This window comes from Paramisgurnus dabryanus, chromosome 4 (assembly GCF_030506205.2).
Source record: "Paramisgurnus dabryanus chromosome 4, PD_genome_1.1, whole genome shotgun sequence".
Taxonomy (NCBI): domain Eukaryota; kingdom Metazoa; phylum Chordata; class Actinopteri; order Cypriniformes; family Cobitidae; genus Paramisgurnus; species Paramisgurnus dabryanus.
Window position 1 is genome coordinate 25,508,655 of NC_133340.1, and position 21,048 is coordinate 25,529,702.

A 21,048-nucleotide genomic window follows, 5' to 3' on the forward strand; every position below is an offset into this window, starting at 1 on the left:
TGAAAACGTCATACTTTGGCACACTGATGAATCTTTTACTTTCCTGACAGTTGACTCTTTTTGCATCTCTTTGTGAAACGTCACCACTGGTATTTATCAACAATAGTGTGTTATACAAGTTTTATATTTAATTATGTTTTTTGTTGTTGTTGATGGCCTGAACGTTTTAGTGCACAGTAAAGATTTTTAGTCAGCAATTTATAACTAGGGACCTGACTGAAACACACTCAGTGATTCACTACAATGAATCGCCAATGTTACCTCAAATCACAATATCGTGGGTACTTACACAAAATACCTTTGTTTTTGTCCCATTTCTCTTTTGCAGCTTTGTCGTTTTTTGTTGGTCTACTCTGGACATGGCGTTGTGATGTGTTCGACTTCATGATGCACCGCGAAAACTGACAGGCGGATGACATCACAGTACCGCGAGAGCGATTCGTCCTCTTCACGATACTGGGCCATTCTTGATGAGATCGCATCGTTCCATTTCTCATTTCCATGTCATTATTTCCAAAAATACTGTAGTACACTTTAGTATTTACTATAAACTAATAATTTGTACTACTGCATTAATTACTGCACTTTGTAAATGCATACTACAGTATTTTTAGAGCGTAGTAAATGGGATACTTTATTAGGGTAAAGTTCAAAAACACTGTATTTAGAAATTTACTATAGTAAATACGAAGGTATTATATATTATTTCATGTTCTTTATATTTTTTTTGTGTTTCATGAATAAATTTATACAACTACGCTGGAATTTCATGGGGTGAGTAAATTATTTTTATATGGATTAAAGAGATAACTGAACCAAAAATAAAAATCCTGTTATTATTTTCTCGCCCATTTACTTATGTTGTTTTGAACCTGTAGGAGTATTTTTTTATTTTGATATACTCAAAAGAAGATATTTTGATAAATAAGCAAGCAAACAATTGGTGGTACCCATTGACTTCCATGGTATTTGTTTATCCTACTATGGAACACAATGGGTACTGTCACCTGCATGTGTACAATCATCATCAAAATATCTTATTTTTTGGTTCAGCAGAATAAAGAAACTCATACAGGTTCAGAACAACATGAGGATGAGTAAATAATGACAGAATTTTTTTATTTTAGGGTCAATTATCCCTTTCAAGGGACAGTTCACCCAAAAAATGAAAATTCTGTCATAATTTTCTCACTTTCATGTTGTTACAAACCTGTATACATTTCTTTGTTCTGATGAACACAAAGGATGATATTTCAAGAAATGTTTGGAACCAAAACATTCGTGCACCCCATTCACTTCCATAGTATTTTTTCCTACTATGGAAGTGAATGGGGTCCACGAACGGTTTGATTACAAACATTTCTCAGAATATCTTCCTTCGTGTTCATTAGAACAAAGAAATTTATGCGGGTTTGTAACAACATGAGAGTAAATGATGACAGAATTTTAATTTTTGGGTGAACTATCCCTTTAATAGGTAATTGGGGTATAGGCTAGGCAAATATATATATAGCGGCACCTACTGCAGAAGTACGTTTACTACAGGTTGTTGCCAAAGTTGCCATTTTCAAAGATAAAGAGATAATCAATGCCAATGTCTGGTGATAAAGATGATTTTCATTTACTCTAAAATATTATATGAATAATTAAAAATGAATAATATAGTAGTGCAGTTGTGAATCAGAAATGTCTGTGGGAACATAGCATGGATTGTTTTTGGCACATCTTTTCCAAGGTATAGCCAACTATACCCACCAGAGGGCAGTACAACTAATGTGTTGTCTTGGAGTGCCATCTCACATTAAATACTAGTATGCTTTAGTATTTACTGTAGTAAAATTCCTAGATACTATGTTTTTAACCTTACTATAGTAAGTATAGTATAATAGTAAGTAAAGATTCGTACATATGCTTTTCTTATCCTTCTAGAATGAAATACATCATCTACAGTTGAAGCTTGTATCCTGTGAATACAGTAGAGATACTGATAAATTTCTTTAATAATTACATTTCATATATAGGAAGACTTGATCATTGAAGAATAACATAGACCGTGTGATATCTGACAGAGCTGTATGGTGCTCATGTAGCTCAGATGGTAGACAGATTGAATTAGCAATATAAAGGTCATGAGTTTCAATCCCAGGGAATACACATGCTACAAAAAATGATAGATTGAATGCTTTGGATAAAAGTATCTGCAAATGAATTACAAACAAAACAATCTAGCACGACACAGTGATCTTTCTTCGGGTATTTACACAATATTACATTCGTTAATCGTAACATTCGGCTTTCAAGCACTTCATATGTCCGTCTCCTCATTCTAACGTCTTATCGCTCCAAGCCAAAGATTTTCTCTTAGCAAGCTCCATCCAGGACGGCTCAGCTCCATCCGACCGAGGCTGCAGGTGATGAGAGACTTCTGAAGATGATGATGCCGGTGAAGGCTCCGATGTAACAGCAGGTGCTGGTGCAGCGAAACACACACCGATGTGAATATCAATCAAAATCACGAGCTGATGGTAGAGATTTAAAGAAAGTCGTGGCAGGTGTTTACCTTCTGTGTTGACAGGTGTGATGGGCTCTTGTCTAGTGGTCACATCCATCTTGTTGAAGGCCGTTGCTTTCTTAGGTGCATCAGCTTCTGGTGTAGGGTGTCTGACTGCAGGTGTGCCTTTATCCTGCGAAACAATGACACAAAAAGTGACGTGAGAATGATCAACAGCAATAGTAGGCCTGTTGATGGGTTGAAGGTTCATCCGTGTCTTCACCATGAGATTTGGGGCATCAAAGAATCTTTTGACATGACCTTACTTATCAAGGTTATATTTTCACATAATGCTTTTTATGCAGAAACCAGTAAGTCTGGGTTTTCACAGATTGGGTCACATATCTGATTATTATTTTTTACTGTATAAGAAAAGAAAGTTAGTGCTCACCTTATTATCTGCTAGTCTTCCTCCACCTGCTGTTTGGCTAAATGGGTTCTCTACTCTCCAGCCAGGTGAGATCGGCTTCTCTTTGTTCCCATTAGGAGCCAGTTTAGAGAGAGGTTTCTGTGTTAATTGTGACGACTGTTGTGTGCCCATCTGATTCGATGTGTTTAACATGTGTTGCGTTTTCATTGGGAATTGGGTTAAAGGCTGTGTTTTTAGTGGAAAGGTTGGTTTTTGCAAGGAAGGTACTGTCGGAGAGTTGATTTGCGATGACTTGCTCAAGAGCGGGTGGTAAGCTTTGGTCTTCTCTCTAGCTAAACTCATCCAGCCCGGCTTAGATTCAGCATCTTTGCTTGATCCTATTGTGTCTTGGGTAGATGGTCTAACATCTGTAAAACAATACATGCATTTTTATATTAAATGGGACATTTCATAAAAATCTGACTTTTTCCATATATATGTGCTATAATTGGGTCCACAGTGCTTCTATTAACCTAGAAAATGTGAACAACCCAGTATCTTAGTTTTGGTAAACCATTTTCTGAAAGCATGTGAAAAAAATAGGTAATAGAAATTTGGCTCCCCTTGTGATGTCAGAAGGGGATAATACCGCCCCTTAAAGGGATAGTTCGGCCAAAAATGATATTAAACCCATGATTTACTCACCCCCAAGCTGTCGGAGTTGCATATGTCCATCGTTTTTCAGAAAAACACATTTTCAGATATTTTAGACAATGTTTTAGATCTTTCAGTTGATTAAATGTAATGTTACGGGGTCTAGACCTTCAAGTCCACAAAAAGTGCGTCCATCCTTCACAAATTAAATCCAAACGGCTCCAGGATGATAAACAAAGGTCTTCTGAGGGTAATCCGCGCGGTGTTGTTGTAGAAATATCCATATTTAAAACTTTATTAACGAAAATAACTACCTTCCGGTAGCGCCGCCATCTTAGACTCCTCTGTATTCATGAGAGAGTATTAGCGTAGTGTACGCACTTTTCTTAGTGACGTATTACAAATTTGGAGGGCGGGGGCACAGAGCAGCAGCAGAGTAGCCTCCGTAGGCTGCGTAAGCTCTCATCCTGAATGCGGACACGACTAAGATGGCGGCGCTACCGGAAGGTATTTATTTTCGTTAATAAAGTTTTAAATATGGATATTTCTACAACAACACCGCGCTGATTACCCTCAGAAGACCTTTGTTTATCATCCTGGAGCCGTTTGGATTTAATTTGTGAAGGATGGACGCACTTTTTTTGGACTTGAAGGTCGTGGACCCCATAACATTACATTAAATCAACTGAAAGATCTAAAACATTTTCTAAAATATCCGAAAATGTGTTTGTCTGAAAAACGATGGACATGTGCAACTCGGACAGCTTGGGGGTGAGTAAATCATGGGTTTAATATCATTTTTGGCCGAACTATACCTTTAATCTGCAGGGTACTGTCATTTAGTGCAGAGTTCAGCTCATTTGCATTTAAAAGGACACACCCCGGTCACGCAATACGTAAGGTCACATTGGTAGAAGTTGTGGTTTAAAAGTGCATATTTTTCTTTTTCTTGAAGAAAAAGACAATTGTTTTACAAGATAAGACCCTTATGCCTTGTTTGGGATCATTTAGAGCCCTTTGAAGCTGCGTTGAAACGGCAATTTTAAACTGTAAACTGTTGGGGTCTAATAAAGTCTATTAAACTGAGAAAATATAAGTAAAAAGTAAGAAAGTCACAAAAACTTACTGTCTGTGGCCGTGAACAGGGATTCCAGATTCTGTGAATCTTGTTTTCTGGGAACACTGGGCTTACTTCTGGAATTGCCATCATATGTATTACTGGGCATCTCTGCTTTCCAAGCATGCTCTTGTGAGATGGATAACATTTGGTTCGATTCATAACTGTACCGCTTGGTTTCATCCTTAAGTTTGTTAAAATCAGATCGATATTTCAGAGACAGCGAGGTGGTGCGAAGCTGCACACCAAAAGCATTTTTCCTGTCCTCGGGTTCCTCTGTTTTCTCTGCTTCCACGTGTTCTGTAGACGTCTCATTCTTCTTAAGATGGTTTTCAGTTGTTGGTTTGGACATAATAGGAGATATGACTTCTCTACGAGAACTGCTTTTTGTCTCTTGCGTTTGATATTGGTGGTAATTCTGCAACTCTGTTGGTTTCATCTCCCTTCCTTCATCTTTCTGTGGTTCTGCATTGGGTTTGCCAGATTGGGTCTTGAAAGCACCTTTCACATTGACCTCATTATGTGTTGTTTTGGAGCGATACTTTGCAGATGCAATGGAGAACTGAAATGATGTAAAGTTGTCTTTTCCTGAAGGGGATCCAGAAGCTCCTTTGGGAGATATTTCAGGTGTAGAAGGTTCCAGTCCAACCTCCCAAGGCTTTGTTGAAGCGTCGATGGTTCCTTTCGGTGAAGAAGGGCTCCTAATTTCCAATTTAGGATTTCTGATGTGAGTCCCAGGATGTAGTCTGGAAGATGCTTCTGGTTGGTTCCCATCTTTGTTCATATTGTCTGTGCTACATTCAAGATTTTCACTTGATTTCCAAAATTGATCAGAAATTTTGATCTTTTTGGTGTCATGTTTCTGGATGGGTGAATGAGCCCTTAATTGTTCAGTTTCCTTTGATATTTGTGTGGATTCTGGAAATCCTACAGGTGATGCTCTGCCTGAGGACAACCCGGACAACATGGGCTGCAGATAGAGAGGATTATTGGTGACCTTCACCTGAGATTCAATTAACACTTCCGATTTTAGTGTAGATAGTAAATTAATATCCGTAGGTTTATCAGCCTCGTTCTGCACCGACAGGAATGGAGTGGTTGCTTTCGGTTCGGGAGAAGTAGGTTTCTCTCTCAGGTTCAGGGTCGGTGAGGAATATAAGCGTTGGCGCATGGTCTCTGTGGAAGTCATGGTTTCATCATCATCATCCTCCTCGGAAAGAATGTTGTCCAAATCATTGACGCTTTCTGAACGATCCCTTGGAGAGATAGATACCTGGAGAAAGACCAAACTGCCATAAATTTACTGTACAAAGTGTCAAAAATTCGTAGGTGACTAATTTTAAGTGTTTAAGAAGTTGGCCAATCCTCTAAAGGTGCGTTCACACCAGATGCAAATAAAGCGTTAAGGGCGAGTGATTTACATATTAAGTCAATGCAAAGACGCGATAGACATCCTGCGGCGTGATTTGCGTGATTGAGGCGTCGCAAATTTGCGCGAAAGACGCGATTTGCGAGAAAGGCGCGATTGGCGCAAATGACCCGTTTTTGCGCAAATGATAAGATTAGCGTGAATGACACGCTGTGAATTTGAAAAATCTGAACTTTGGTAGATATTTGCGCCACATTAACCAATGAGGAGCTTGCTCTAGTAGTGACGTGACTATGACATAGAGAGCAAAGGTAGAAATACAAAACAACAATGGAAGACAAAATCATTGTCGCTGTATGTGGACACCTATGTACTTTTAACTCTTTCCCAGAGTTATCTCGTCAATTAAAGGCGCTCTAAGCGAATAATGTGCGACGTCACTTCCTGTTGATGTTTGAACTGTTTTCAAACAGACAGAGCGTAGCTAACTTCTCCCCCTCCCCCTCCCTTCCGTGCTTTCATGAACGCGCCCAACCCCCACCCCCAAATCCTTCTTGTCGTTTATTGGCTGGAATACTTTGTTTTGTTTTGTGCTGCTAGGTTTGGCCATTTGTTGATATTGCCGTTTGTGAAGCCTGGGCTGTCTACAGAGATCGCGTTTTTTTACAGTTTGATCAGCGGACAGGCAGCAAGCAGATAGTGAGGAGATGTTTCCGGTATGTAACAAAAAATATTTTATGGTCTAAAACGCTTCAATTCGCTTAGAGCACCTTTAAGAGAAAAAAATGTGCCTAAAAAACGTGAATTTTTATTTTAATTTGTAATACCGCTAGATGGCGCACTTACCCAATTTATGAAAAAACTGAAGCCAAAACGTTATTTATAAATTTTAAACTCTGTGTATGTTTTGTCAATCAAATGCTGGCAGGCAACTTTCAAAAAATGGCTGGTGGGAGTTAATACGAGGAACAAAAAGGATCTTGCTTGGAAGAAAGTGAGTAAGGAGGTCGGATAATCTGGTAAGTTGTAAAATCGCTTTTTACTTCATTTGAGCTATATATTTATATATTGAGACTACAAGCTAGCTAAAGATGGCAAATTGGAATATTCGTATCTGAATTTCATGCACAAATATCGTGAATGTCACGTGCAAATAAAGCAAGTTAACTCAAAATATTCAAGCGTCCAACTACGTGCGAATAGCGCGATTTATTCACTTTATTCTGGTGTGAATGCACTGTAAGTGCATCTGACACGTTTTCTTGTAATGGTGTAACATGAAGTTTATGGTTAACAGCTTTATTTAAAGCATGTGAATAGATACTCATTTTATTGCATTTGGGATCTTACCGTTGGCCCTCTTTTGGCCCTTGTGCTGACTCGCTGGTTCCTCGGTTTTACTAACATGCGATGGCGGGCAGCTGAGTTATCCAGGACGGGTGCACAACTCACAGGGCTATTGAAGTCAACTACCGCAGGGGCTGTGGTCAAAGCAGGGGTTGGGCAGACGATTGGCTTAGAAACTGGGGACAGAGGTCTTGATGATGGCTGGAAAGTGTCACCCTGAATGAGACATGGTTTGTTAATCACATAATGTATATATAGAGATACTTTCTTAGTCATTTTTCAACAAGATTTTCTTTTAAAGTATGGCTGGTGTGATTATACACAAAAAAATTTTTACCTGTTCCTCCTCTTCACTTCCTGTTCCTGCTAAACTCAAGGAGCTCAGATGATTCTGATACTCTGGATGCTACAAGAGAAATGGCATTATAGTGATATGTTAACAGAGCAAAAAACATAAAAGCGTGTTCTCATTTGTTTTGTGTCACCTTGTATACGGCGTCCTGCATCACTTGCTCATGGAAGGACATCTCAGGTGGGCTGCAGGGTAAGCCGTCATCCTCTGAAGTTGCTCCTGAGTCTTCTGTGCGTCTGCCAGGTATCAGCATTGGAGGAGGTCCTAGACGTAAGTTCTGCTGCTGTAGTTTCAACTAACAAAGAGAGACATCTGACCACAAATGTATTGAAACTCATGTTCGACTTTTGCAAAACAAAATGCTAGCGCTGCTACATAATATCAGTGAGGGAATTCCTTAAGCTCACTCCTAGGGATCACAATGAATGTAAAATTGAAAGTGCATCTGACAAGTTTTTTTTGTAAATAAGCTTTTTTATAGGGCTCTTAATGGATTCTGCTTGAAGTGAAAGTATTTGATGAATGTATAATATGTGCCGACAGCATTTGGTTAATATCATAATCTCATTTTTGACAAAAGTGGCGTTTAGCTGCTTTTGCATTTTGTTTCTTATTTCTTTACTATACCTGTAGGGCCTTGATTTTGCCATGCACGTTCTCTTGTGACAGAACCCGTGTTGGTTCTGTGGACTGTGGCTGGTCAGTAAAGAAGATGCTGTCGTGAGAAAGCGCTCTGGAGCTTAGGCACTGAGGATACCTGTGGATTAAATTCAGTAGGTTTTTGTTACAGTCATAATCATATATGACTACTTTAAATTAGGGATGCACCGATATGATTTTTTTTTGGGCCGATACCGATTTAAACAGACAACTTCTGGCCGATACCGATATTAACCACTTGTATACAATACTATACAGTTGGTCTATTAGCTAGTTTATTTTTGCATCAAATTATTTTTACTGAACACGGATTGGATCTAATTAACATTCAACTGGCCAACATAATAAGAGAGGCACAAATTAAGCTAAAACAAATATAATAAGACAGCATGACAACCTTCAAAGGTGGTTTTTGCTATTCAGCATTTATTTTATTAACGACATTAACAATTTTTTTTACATATAATGGATTTCTTTATGCAGTTAATTATTAAACAATCAGTATCGGCCTTTCTCGTGCTATTGCCGATATGCCGATGGTTTCAAATTCATAAAAAAATCGGCCGATAAATATCGGCGGCCGATACATCGGTGCATCACTACTTTAAATACATATGGATTTTTAAGATTTGGATTTCTTTCTAATATCTGTACTTCATAAGACTGTACAATGCAATGCACTATACAATAAAGCAATATGTGACCCTATCTGTGCAATCCAGGATAAAGTTTTATTGTAAACATCAACATGAATAATTAAATCCAGTGTTTCTTCTATGAATCCTCCTAGTTTTATACATACATGTATGTCTGTGTGAAGTAAACAGAACTAAATTAAGCGCTCTTGTAATATTACTTACTGCTTTGTTTTACGAGAACTTTATGTTACTGGAAGAAAAGGGAGGAGTCACATTAATTATTTGACTGATTGACCAGTTGAATACTTACAAAAAGTCATCCTCAGAATCGTAGCTTTCTCTTTCGCCTTCTGGAGCAGTGATGTCACTGGTCGACTGGCTTTGCTTCATCAGACCTTCATTTTCCTTCTTCTTCAGTTTCCCAAAAAAACGTGTCTTCAGCTGCTTGAACCGTGACTTCTTCCTACCTATGATGAAAAACCAAAATCAGCATTAGAATACAACATTCACAATGATATGATGCATGATTTTCTGTAGCTTAACTGGTAGAGAATGATGTCTGCACTACTAAGGTTGTGGGTTCTGCAAATGCATATTTGTGGTATATTAAAGGGCACATATAATGCAAAATCCACTTTTACAAGGTGTTTGGACCTAAACTTGTGTTGGCAGTGTGAGAACACAACCACCACACAGTCTCATGCTGTTTTGATTCTCTTGTTAATGTGATGTCACACTGATAAAGCTCCGCCCACAGCCACTGACTGACTGGTTAATTTTACCTAAAAGCTTTCTCAAATGTGTTTAAAGGTACAGACATGGAAACAGAGCTTTTTTGCTTCCACACAAATAGGGGCCTTTTTTAATAAGCTAAAATAAATGATCTGTGAGGTATTTTGAGCTGAAACTTCAAAGACATTCTAGGCATATTTGAAACTTATATTACATCTTGTAAAAATGGGCATAATATGTGCCCTTTAATGTACATCACTGTGCAAGAGTCTTATGCCATGCAACCATTAGATATGTTGTTTTGGTATGACATATAATTATTTCTCTTTATTAGAATACATATTACAAAATACAGGAAATTTGTAGTAATAATCATGTAATAATATGCAGTATTAAAAAACTGAATAAAAATATACACTTAAATCTCAAAAATTTAGTGTGAGCTCCTGTTACACCTGAGCAATAATTAAACCTAAATGAAATTAAATCCTAATTTCACATTTTTAAATTCAAGATGTGTTTAGTGCTAATTTAATCTTTAATAAAGATAGTGAAAAATAAATATGGATGGTCATTAAAACTTTGCAACAATGCTGTTGGTGGCCTAAGACTTTTGCACAATACTGTATATGATGTATAACATATACATGATTATGATTGATAATAAAAACTGACTCTGTAATATGATTAGACCCACATTTGAAGTCACTGAATAACAGCAATTTATAAGTTGTTTGTCAACCATAACATTAGCTACATTAAGGCTAATTAACAATATTACTTGTTATAAGTTCCCAATACAGCTGTGTTACAAGTTACAAAAGAGTTTTAAGCTAATTTGTTTCAGTGTATCTTTTTTTAATGTTACCAAATTGTGTGAGTGTATTTAAATAAAAGACCAAAACTAACCTGCCGGGTCCTCTCCATTTTTGTCAATTTCTCCAAAATTAGAGTCCATGTCTTTATCTGCTGGTGCAACTATGACGTATCTTCAAAAGAAACCTAAAAAAGAAAGAATATCCAAATCTATGATATCCGAAGACGCCTGTAAACTGAATTTATGCAATTGACTTAATCAAAAAATGCATTCAGTTGTATGAGAGACGTTGCATGTGTTTACAGATATAAAAAGGCGTGGATGACAGGTGACTAATACATTGTGTTTGCATGCATTTTAGTGCATTATTTCCTGTGTTCAAAGGTGATAAACTTTGTCCCAGGCATTAGTAAGATTCCTGTACGATGCCCTTGTAAGGAAAGATCCGCTTTGTACATGGTTTCAGATTAAAGGTCCTCCCTAAAATGGTTAGGTTTACTATTTACTATTACCACCACTCACAAGCTTCGATTACATTACTTAGATCAGATCTTGTCAGGTATATGACTCTAATGTAAAATATTGTATACAAATGGCATTAAGATACAGTATCGACTCACTGACATGATTTATGATGAAGATAAAACAGGAAACAGTTGGGTCAGTAAATGCAGGCGTATCCCTCTCTCGCTCTTTGCTTTTAATTTTTGCAATAACGTATGCTTTCATCCTGTTGGGCTCGTCTTACTGGGAAACCACAGAGTGCATAACTGCCTCCTCTGTCTTTTAATCGGCTTTGTATTGTTATATATCAGTGGAGAGAGGGGAGAGAGTAGTTAACTTGGCCTGGGCAGAGATACCTATTGCCTAGTGATGCACAAGTGTGATGCAAACAACAAAGCCTGGGAAACCAAGCTTTAGACTAAGGCCTTAAAATGCATTAATCACAGATTCACTGGAGTGTTTGTAAGAGAGCAGAGCACTGGCAGATCCAGGACGACCCAGTACTCCAGTCTCATTTTAGTTAAATGAACTGGATTTAATTAACTGGAAAATGTGAGTCGTGCATGTCCATGCAAAACTGGAGGCCACGGTTTTAGGCGTTGTGGGTGAATTGAGAACTCAGGTGGCTACAAAGATAAAACTGAGATATGAAGTCTCATGAAATCGTATGCAAATCTCATGAAATCTTATTAAAACGTATAAAGTCTCATGAAATCGTATGAAAATTTCAAGTCTTATGAAATCTCATTAAAAGCTAATTAAGTCTCATGAAATTTCATTAAGTATAAAGTCTCATGAAATCATATGAAAAACTCATGAAGTCTCATGAAATCTCATTAAAACTGAGATATAAAGTCTCATGAAATCATATGAAAAACTCATGAAGTCTTATGAAATCTCATTACAACTGAGATATGACGTCTCATGAAATCATATGAAAATCTCATGAAAGCTCATTAAAGATATGAAGTCTCATGAAATCATATAACAATCTTATGAAGTGTCATGAAATCTTGTGAAAATCTTATGAAGTCTCATTAAAACTGAGATATCTCATGAAAATCTCATGAAGTCTCATGAAATCTCATTAAAACTGAGATATGACATCTCATGAAATCTCATGAAGTCTCATAAAATTTATTAAAACTGAGATATGACATCTCATGAAATCTCATGAAGTCTCATAAAATTTATTAAAACTGAGATATGAAGTCTCATGAGATAATATGAAAATCTCATAAAAACTCATTAAAACTGAGATATGACATCTCATGAAATCGTATGAAAATATCATAGAGTCTCATGAAATTTCATCAAAACTGAGATATAAAGTCTCATGAAATCTCATGAAGTCTCATAAAATTTATTAAAACTGAGATATGAAGTCTCATGAAATAATATGAAAATCTCATAAAAACTCATTAACTCTTTCACCGCCAGCGTTTTTAAAAAAAGTTGCCAGCCAGCGCCAGCGTTTTTCATGATTTTCACCAAAGTTTAATGCCTTCCAGAAAATGTTCTTCTTTAAATATATAAACATACAATATACCAAATGAAAGAACAGACCCTCTGCTTTCAAAAAAAAAACCCGTTTCATCCTACCTTTAGTGGTTCTTTTGCAATCAGCTTTTGAATATGGGTAGGTTTTTGCAAAAACACCATATTTTGAGCAAAAAGCAGAGATAATTCCATTTTTATGACGGACTTTTCATAGAGATCCCATTCAGAGCGATCTTTAAAACAGATACGGACATGCAGCAGCTTGCCATAGAGCAATACTTCCGGTTTTAAAAAGTTGCGGAAAAGTTGCCACCTGGTGGATAATAGCGGTATTGCGGAAAGACGGAAAATCTCGTCATTGGCGGGGAAGCATTTTCTCTTAATTGACGAGATATCTCGTCAATGGCGGGGAAAGAGTTAAAACTGAGATATGACCTCTCATGAAATCGTATGAAAATATCATGAAGTCTCATGAAATTTCATCAAAACTGAGATATAAAGTCTCATGAAATAATATGAAAATCTCATACAAACTCATTAAAACTGAGATATAAAGCCTCATGAAATCATATGAAAAACTCATGAAGTCTTATGAAATCTAATTAAAACTGAAATATAAAGTCTCATGAAATCTCATTACAACTGAGATATGACGTCTCATGAAATCGTATGAAAATCTCATGAAATCTCATTAAAGATATGAAGTCTCATGAAATCATATAAAAATCTTATGAAGTGTCATGAAATCTTGTGAAAATCTAATGAAGTCTCGTTAAAACTTAGATATCTAATGAAAATCTCATGAAGTCTCATGAAATCCCATTTAAACTGAGATATGACATCTCATGAAATCGTATGAAAATATCACAAAGTCTCATGAAATTTCATCAAAACTGAGATATAAAGTCTCATGAAATTTCATCAAAACTGAGATATAAAGTCTCATGAAATTTCATGAAGTCTCATAAAATTTATTAAAACTGAGATATGAAGTCTCATGAAATAATATGAAAATCTCATGAAATCTCATTAAAACTGAGATATGAAGTCTCATGAAATTGTATGAAGATCTCATGAAGTCTCATGAAATCTCATTAAAAGCTAATAAAGTCTCATCAAATTTCATTACAATTTATATGAAATCTCATGAAATTATATAAAAATCTTATGAAGTCTCATTAAAACTGAGATATCTCATGAAAATTTCATTAAATTTGAGATATGACATTTCATGAAATTGTATGAAAATCTCATAAAGTCTCATAAAATCTAATTTAAACTAAAATATTTATATATTTCTGAATATTATAGAATTTGTATGAAAATCTCATGAAGTCTTATGAAATCTCATTAAAACTGAGATATAAAGTCTCATGATATCGTATGAAAATCTCATGAAGTCTCAATAAAACTGAAATATGAAGTCTCATGAAATTTCATTTAAACTGAGATATGACGTCTCATGAAATCATATGAAAATCTCATAAAGTCTCATTTAAACTGAGATATGACATCTCACGAATTCGTATGAAAATCTCATGAAGTCTTATGAATTCTCATTAAAACTGAGATATAAAGTCTCATGAAATTATATGAAAATATCATGAAGTCTTATGAAATCTCTTTAAAAACTAATTAAGTCTCATGAAATTTTATTAAAACTAAGAAATCAAGTCTCATGAAATCATATACAAATCTTATGAAGTGTCATGAAATCTTGTGAAGTCTCATTAAAACTGAGAAATCTCATGAAAATCTCATGGAGTCTAACGAAATCTCTTTAAACTGTAAAATATAAAGTCTCATAAAATTCCATTTAAACTGAGATGTGACGTCTCATGAAATTGTATGAAAATCTCACGAAAATGTTTGAGCTATGAAGTCTCGTAAAACCTCATGAAAATGTCTGAGCTATACAGCTATACAGTCGCGTGAAACCTCATGACATTTTCTGAGATCTAAGCTATAAAGTTCCACGAAATCTTATAAAAAAGCTTTGAGCTATAAAGTCAAATGAAATCTCAAGAAAAAGGAGAACTCCAAATTCTTCTTAGCTATGAAGTCTCATGAAAACTTATGAAATCCTCCGAGCTGTGAAATCTCATGAAAACATCTGAGCTATGAATTCTCATTAGGTCTCATGAACCAGCAACCTCTATACAATAAAATTGTCTTGGGTAAAAATTACATTATTATACTTTTATAATCTAAACTTTAATAGTTGAGGGTAAAAATGATGCTTGCCTTAGTAAACAACAGCAACATAAAAGATAAACATCAGTCTGATATAATTTGTCATGGCTGTAACATTATACTGAGCTACAGGGGAAATTAAAGATCAAGCTTTGGTGCATATGTATACCTGTGTCTTGTCTAATGAAAAACTGGGTAATCAAATCCAATAATGTTTTATGTACTTGGCTCAGCAGGACATAAGCATACGCACACATACACACCCGACTCTATTGTTCTCGCTTCATAACCAAACAATCCAATGACAGAAATACCAAGAAGCCCGCTTTTCCATTCGGTATACTATAGTCACGATGCCACATGTGGCCCGGAGCATGCAAAAGATGACAAAGGATTTGCAATGATCAAGTGGAGAGGATTAGAATTAACACAATAGGCTCTTGTTCAACCAAAAGATCAAAAATCAATTATGTAAGAACAGAGGCAAGCGAGAACATCACGGTTCAGCTTCACTCGTCTTCCCTCAGGTTGTATTTACAAGCATCAACATATTGGAAGCAAATTTATATGTGATAAGGATGACAATGCAAAACATTCGTAATATTATATATCTATTGTAAACTGAGTAAATCTCAATTCAAATTATTAAATAGTACATACATACATTTAAATTACGTTTACTTTACTGTTAGTCATTCAAAACCTGTATAACTTGTATCTAACTAGGATGTCCAAGCTTCTTCTGAATGTTTATGTTTAAGTGCGCTATCCCTATCGGAAAGCATTTATTTTTTAAACTTACCTGTGGCTTTACTGTTACCTCAGCAACTAGGTCTTTAGACCACTGACATCTGCAAAAAAGTTCAAGAGAGGATTATAGCACAATAGAGAGGCAGAAAGACAGACAATGTGTGTGTAAGAAAGAGAGATTAATTTAATCTTGACTAAATATCTTCAAGGGAACACAAAAGTTTAGCACAAACTTACAGGTGCTTTCGAATGTGATTGGGAATCTGTTCATCCCCAAAAATTATATCAAAACAATTCAAACAACTCATTCATTATATGCCATATGACAGCTTTACCCGAGGAACTTATCCAAATCTATATCACAATTTGCAGAAAATCTTTCTTCAGCGTTGGGTGCTTTTCATATTATTTCCTCAAGGGATCTCGAGGGAAGTCCCTCTGTGTAGTAAAGTCCCTGGCTAAAGCATACTTGTCCTTATTAAGAGTTAATAAGTATAGATGTAACTATGCCAAGTGACTTCTTTTAAAATATTAAACAGAAATGTAACCAACAAAAAGCGCTCTAATAACCATGTTCTAGGTAGAGGGTCATTGTGGTTTAGAGTTTGAATAGGTTTGAATCTAGGGCATGGCTCTTTTACACAGACACAAATGTCTCTTAGAGACAAGAAGCTGTACAAACACATACACAAAGTAAAAAGAGAAGACCTTAGGAGGACGTCACAAGATAGACTTAATGTTCCTCTCTGAAATAATTCACCCATGATCGAGGAGCATTGCTGTAGAAACAAAATGAAATCTGGCTAATTTACGTCACACCACCTCAGACCAATGAGTCCGGTTTCTAGGAGCATTCATCTGAGTTTACTACCGTGATTTAGTTAACCAGACATTATGCCTGCAGAGATTCTTCTGTGGAGGATACAGTTAAACATTCACTTTGAAAATAATGATAGACTCGTGAACAAAAGCTCTGTTTGCTTCTTGAACTTCTTGTATCTCGAATCCAGATTTTTACAACAGTGAAATTTCTGAAATATTTATGGTATTTTGTGAAATCCAAGGCTAAAGTCTCCTAAACTACTTCTGATGTTTGGAGCATCAAACTTCGATTTTACATTGATTCCAATCATGACCTTACTCAGTCAGTATTAAAGATAAAGTGGTCCCTAGGTGTCACTTGGGCAGTACCCTTTAAAAAAGTACACATTATATTTCATTTTCGTGCCTTTGACGTCATATCTCAGTTTTAATGAGACTTCATAAGATTTTTATATGATTTCATGAGACGTCATATCTCAGTTTTAGTGAGATTTCGTGAGACTTCATGAGATTTTCATGAGATATCTAATGTGACTTCATGAGATTTTTACAAGATTTCATGAGACTTCATAAGAGGTTATACAATTTCATGAGACTTTATATCTCAGTTTTAATGAGATTTCATGAGATTTTCATACAATTTCATGAGACTTCATATCTTAGTTTTACTGAGATTTTGTGAGACTTTCATTAGTTCAAAGGCATAAATGAATAATTAAAAGTTCTGTACGTGGTAATAACAAATCGTGAGCTTCAAACATGATTGTTTTCTCCTTACTATGTAAAGCTTGTGCATGCAAAAGACCACATAACACAGACTGTGACGTCACAGTCGAGAAGTACGCCCCAACATTAAATTAATTACAACGTTGTTGCAATGCCAAAAACAAAGTTGTGGCTGCTGAGTTAGCGCTAGGAATGGGCATTCGATAAAATTTTTTTAGTCGATTGTCGGGAGAATTAACGATTGACTATCGATTAATCATTAATATTTTTATAATAAAAAATAATTATTTAACTTTTGTTGAATACAAAAATACAGCGTGTCTTTCTCCATGAGACCTTTATTACAAGATCAACTTGTGGCAAACAGTTAAACTACATTTAGTTAGACAAACGGAACATATATGCGCTTGAATATGCGGTGCTCTAAAGCAGCGGAACCTGCAGCTACGAGCCGCATTCTTAAACAGAGACCTCATTTGTTCCAAAAAATCATGACCTCTTCATGATTATTTTTTTTTAAATCAAAACGGAAGGTCACAGATAACGGAGTATGGTGTCAAATATTGCACCCTGGTGGTAAAATGTTGAATTGCTGCCACACAGTGAAATTTATTTAATTGCTTCAAGACACACGCTACGCTAGGCAAAGCAACCTGCATTAGATAAAAAAAGGATTCGATTAATCAATAACAAATTAACGTCATCGACTTAATTCTTAATGATCAATTATCGATCGTCGATTAATCATGCCCATCCCTAGTTAGCGCTATATGCTAGATAATGCTATATGCTAGCTTTTAAGCTGAAGTTCTACTATTGACGTTACAGTTACGTTTGCAGGTCCACACTGAAAAAGAAACTTAAAGCAACACTAAAGACTTATTGCTCGTTGCTCCCCCTACAGGTTAGAAGTGTAATTGCTCATTACCACTGTCTTAAATACTGCAGCATAGCTGGCTCTGATTGGATTGTAGGTCTGCCGTAAAGCAAGTTTTTGTATTTTTCACTCGACTACAGGACCACTTCCCGACGGTTGGAAACTTCTTTAGTGCGGTTTTGGTCGATAGAGGGCTGCAAAGCGAATGTGAAAGTGCCATTCACCCTGTTTTGAGTGGATTAACCACTGAAAACTTTTTTGGAAACGTTATTTTAAGGTTTTTGCTTTAACACAGAAACGTCCATGTACAATCTCCAAAAAATGTATTATTCCTTAAAATCTGTATCTTCGCCTAATACAGGAACAAATAAAAGGTCTGAATACACAGACACAGAGCTACTCAAATAAGCCGCACTGAGAAACAGCCATTATTATTCATGACCCTTTCAAATCTGAGGGTTATAAATGGACATCTCTGGATCATTTTTGCACTTAATAAAGTCTCTGAACTTTTATGTAGGTATCAAAGAACATTGTAACAATATTGTATTAGTGTTGGGCGATATGCCCCATTTTGAGATTGTCCTATCGTCAGCCTGTGAGATGACAGCATCGGAGGCGGGACAGTAGTTTACTCATTTATTTATTTGCTAATTTTTTTACTCATTAATGACAAGTCACTTAATTGGTTGACAAAAAAGAAGCAAGGGCAACACTGCCATGACCGCAACCTTCTTAAAACTAATGCCATTAATCCGAGCGTGTCATTTAAACCCAGGCCATCTAAAATTTCCTGCATGCCAGAAAGCGGGAACAACACACTCGTTAACCCTCTGCACGCTAACAACCACTATTACAAGCTCATGTGCAAGGAAGAATCCGATTCATGCGCATTCATGTCCGAGCAAGAGTCAAAGATGCACACGTTAAGTCCAGGTGCATGTGAGAAGGAATCCGTCTGTGTTACAACTCTTGCGCAAAGTGAAGCCCACAAACCCTTCATGCGAGGAAAAGCATGCAAAGCGCATGTTAATGTGAAATAATGATGATGATAATAATAACCATCGCCAACTTTTGTCATGAAAGCCTGCTATTGGCGATATGTCTGACATCGTCGAAACCTTATACTATCGGCTTAAGATTAGTCCTAGACTAAGACACACGTTTGATCGGTCTCAACTAAAAATAACTTGCAATAACAGATCTTAAAATATGCCAGCGCCATTGAGTTGTCTCAAAATACACACCAGTAACATCTTTTCCTTAGGCATGTTTATATAGGATGCTTAAAGGAACAGTATGTAAGAAATTTCTATCAATTAATCATAAAATGGCCCTGATATGTCACTAGACGTTAAGAAATCATTTTCATTTCAAATATTTATATCACTGACATCAGTGGCCTGGCCAGGATATTGTCATTTAAAAAGTGGAGTTGCAGCCCTCAACTGATGTTTATGTTGTCATTTTGTGTATTGGCCACTAGTTGTGTGATTGCAGTACCAGTTTTAGCCACAAGGTTTGTGATTGCAATACCAGTTTTGGCCACAATCCTACATACTGTTCCTTTAAATATCTAACTGAGGCCTAGTCCTGGCTTCAGTCTGTGAAAGCAGGCGTTTGTGTTTGCTCGCTGGTGTTTTTAGATTAGCTGTCGGGTTTGGGACGGCCGAGTAGCTTACTTTATTTTGAGCCAAAAATCTTTACAGTGCATGTACTCCATCGTAAACTATATCCAAAAAGTGCTATGCTTTTGTTATTTCTTCATTTTTCTGTACTTTTCTTAGTTTCCATTTCATGTAAAGCTGCTTTGTAACAATGGACAATTGTGTAAAGCACTATATAAATATTTTGGGCTGAATTGAAAGCATGGTTCAATCTGCCATATTAAAGCCTTGACATTAAAACACTGTGGCTTTTCTGTGCTAGGTGCATTTAATGTATTTGCATATGTCAGTTGTCATATCAACCATGTTTTCTGTGCAAGGTTCTTGTAAAAGTACACCACATAAAATCTCTACGTGTATATTCAATCTCTGAGGTTTAAATGACATTTATGTAAAACATTTTGTTTTGCCCAACAGGTTACAGGAAACTCCTAGTATATCAGAAATCCAAGTTTGCTGTTTGTGCAATTAAAGTAAATGTACACCTGTGACTTTCATTGCAGGTAACACAAGAGGAGACCTTTCCCAGCGGACCGTTTCTAAAACAAGCTCTGAATCAACAACTTGCGAATGTCAAAGCTTTCAGACGGCTCGTAAAGAGCACACAGATGCGAAATTAATTCTCAATGGGAAATCCAAGTAGACAATAAGGTGTAGCTGGCAACCAACTGACTTGATTGAATAACCGAAAAGCCTGAGATCGGGCCAGAAATATCATCTCTTTAACTGTAACTGACCTTTTTCAGCATCGTTCTTTTAGACTCGACCTTCCCTTTTATTCAGGTATGAATGCATCAATTCAAGTCCTGTGTTACGCAGGTGAAATGCAATCTGCGCAGAGGGAAAAAAAATCAGTCAGTTCATTCAAAAGTCATGATAAAAGCCATCCTATGAGACATCTATAAAATGAATCGACTTAAAGAGACATGAGGTTTAACATTAGGAAAACAACTGGATCAAGTTACTGTTTTTAAATATAGGGCACTAATTATAATATAGTATACTTTTTGTATAGCGCACCATAGCACAGTTAATAAAGGATGAGATTGTATTACTTATGTAATGGTAGTTATAAAAGTATAGAATAGTAAAGTGTATATTATACATAGTATAGTGTGGTAGTAGACATGGAATACATTTGTAAAATGTTTACTATAATTTGGGTAAAGGTAAAGAGATCTGTTTAGCCCTCTCAGCAGCTTGGTCTTGTAAACAGCAAACATTAACTCTAGGGTGACTAATCTGCTTGAACATTAACTGTGTTGTTAAAATACCCAAGCCATCTTTAACCCTGCTGTATACTAACTGACCTTTGGATTGAATTGACATTAATGCAATCCAGACACAGAGGTCTTTCCCAAGCAAACACAACAAGTCATGGTCAATATATTACTCATTTATTTATTAGGATTACAAAACCAGT

General features: G+C 36.2%; 1 protein-coding gene across 4 annotated transcripts in view; it reads right to left on the minus strand.

Moving 5' to 3' along the window:
- Positions 1 to 1,590: 1,590 nt before the first annotated feature.
- tsga10 (testis specific, 10) overlaps positions 1,591 to 21,048 on the minus strand; it is a 49,965-nt gene continuing 30,507 nt past the window's right edge. The window contains exons 2-13 of one of the 4 annotated variants that reach the window (XM_065295367.2): positions 20,363 to 20,456; positions 15,586 to 15,634; positions 10,679 to 10,771; positions 9,348 to 9,504; positions 8,367 to 8,496; positions 7,873 to 8,034; positions 7,725 to 7,793; positions 7,391 to 7,603; positions 4,681 to 5,944; positions 2,943 to 3,328; positions 2,561 to 2,684; positions 1,592 to 2,470 (exon numbers count right to left, since the gene is read on the minus strand). In XM_065295367.2, the coding sequence (XP_065151439.2) occupies positions 2,322 to 2,470; positions 2,561 to 2,684; positions 2,943 to 3,328; positions 4,681 to 5,944; positions 7,391 to 7,603; positions 7,725 to 7,793; positions 7,873 to 8,034; positions 8,367 to 8,496; positions 9,348 to 9,504; positions 10,679 to 10,727 (2,703 nt within the window). In that variant the 5' untranslated portion in view covers positions 10,728 to 10,771; positions 15,586 to 15,634; positions 20,363 to 20,456 and the 3' untranslated portion in view covers positions 1,592 to 2,321. Of the gene's footprint in view, positions 2,471 to 2,560; positions 2,685 to 2,942; positions 3,329 to 4,680; positions 5,945 to 7,390; positions 7,604 to 7,724; positions 7,794 to 7,872; positions 8,052 to 8,366; positions 8,497 to 9,347; positions 9,505 to 10,678; positions 10,772 to 15,583; positions 15,635 to 20,362; positions 20,457 to 21,048 lie in introns of those variants that run through there. The other 3 variants (XM_065295368.2, XM_065295369.2, XM_065295370.2) reach the window with 3 other exon arrangements.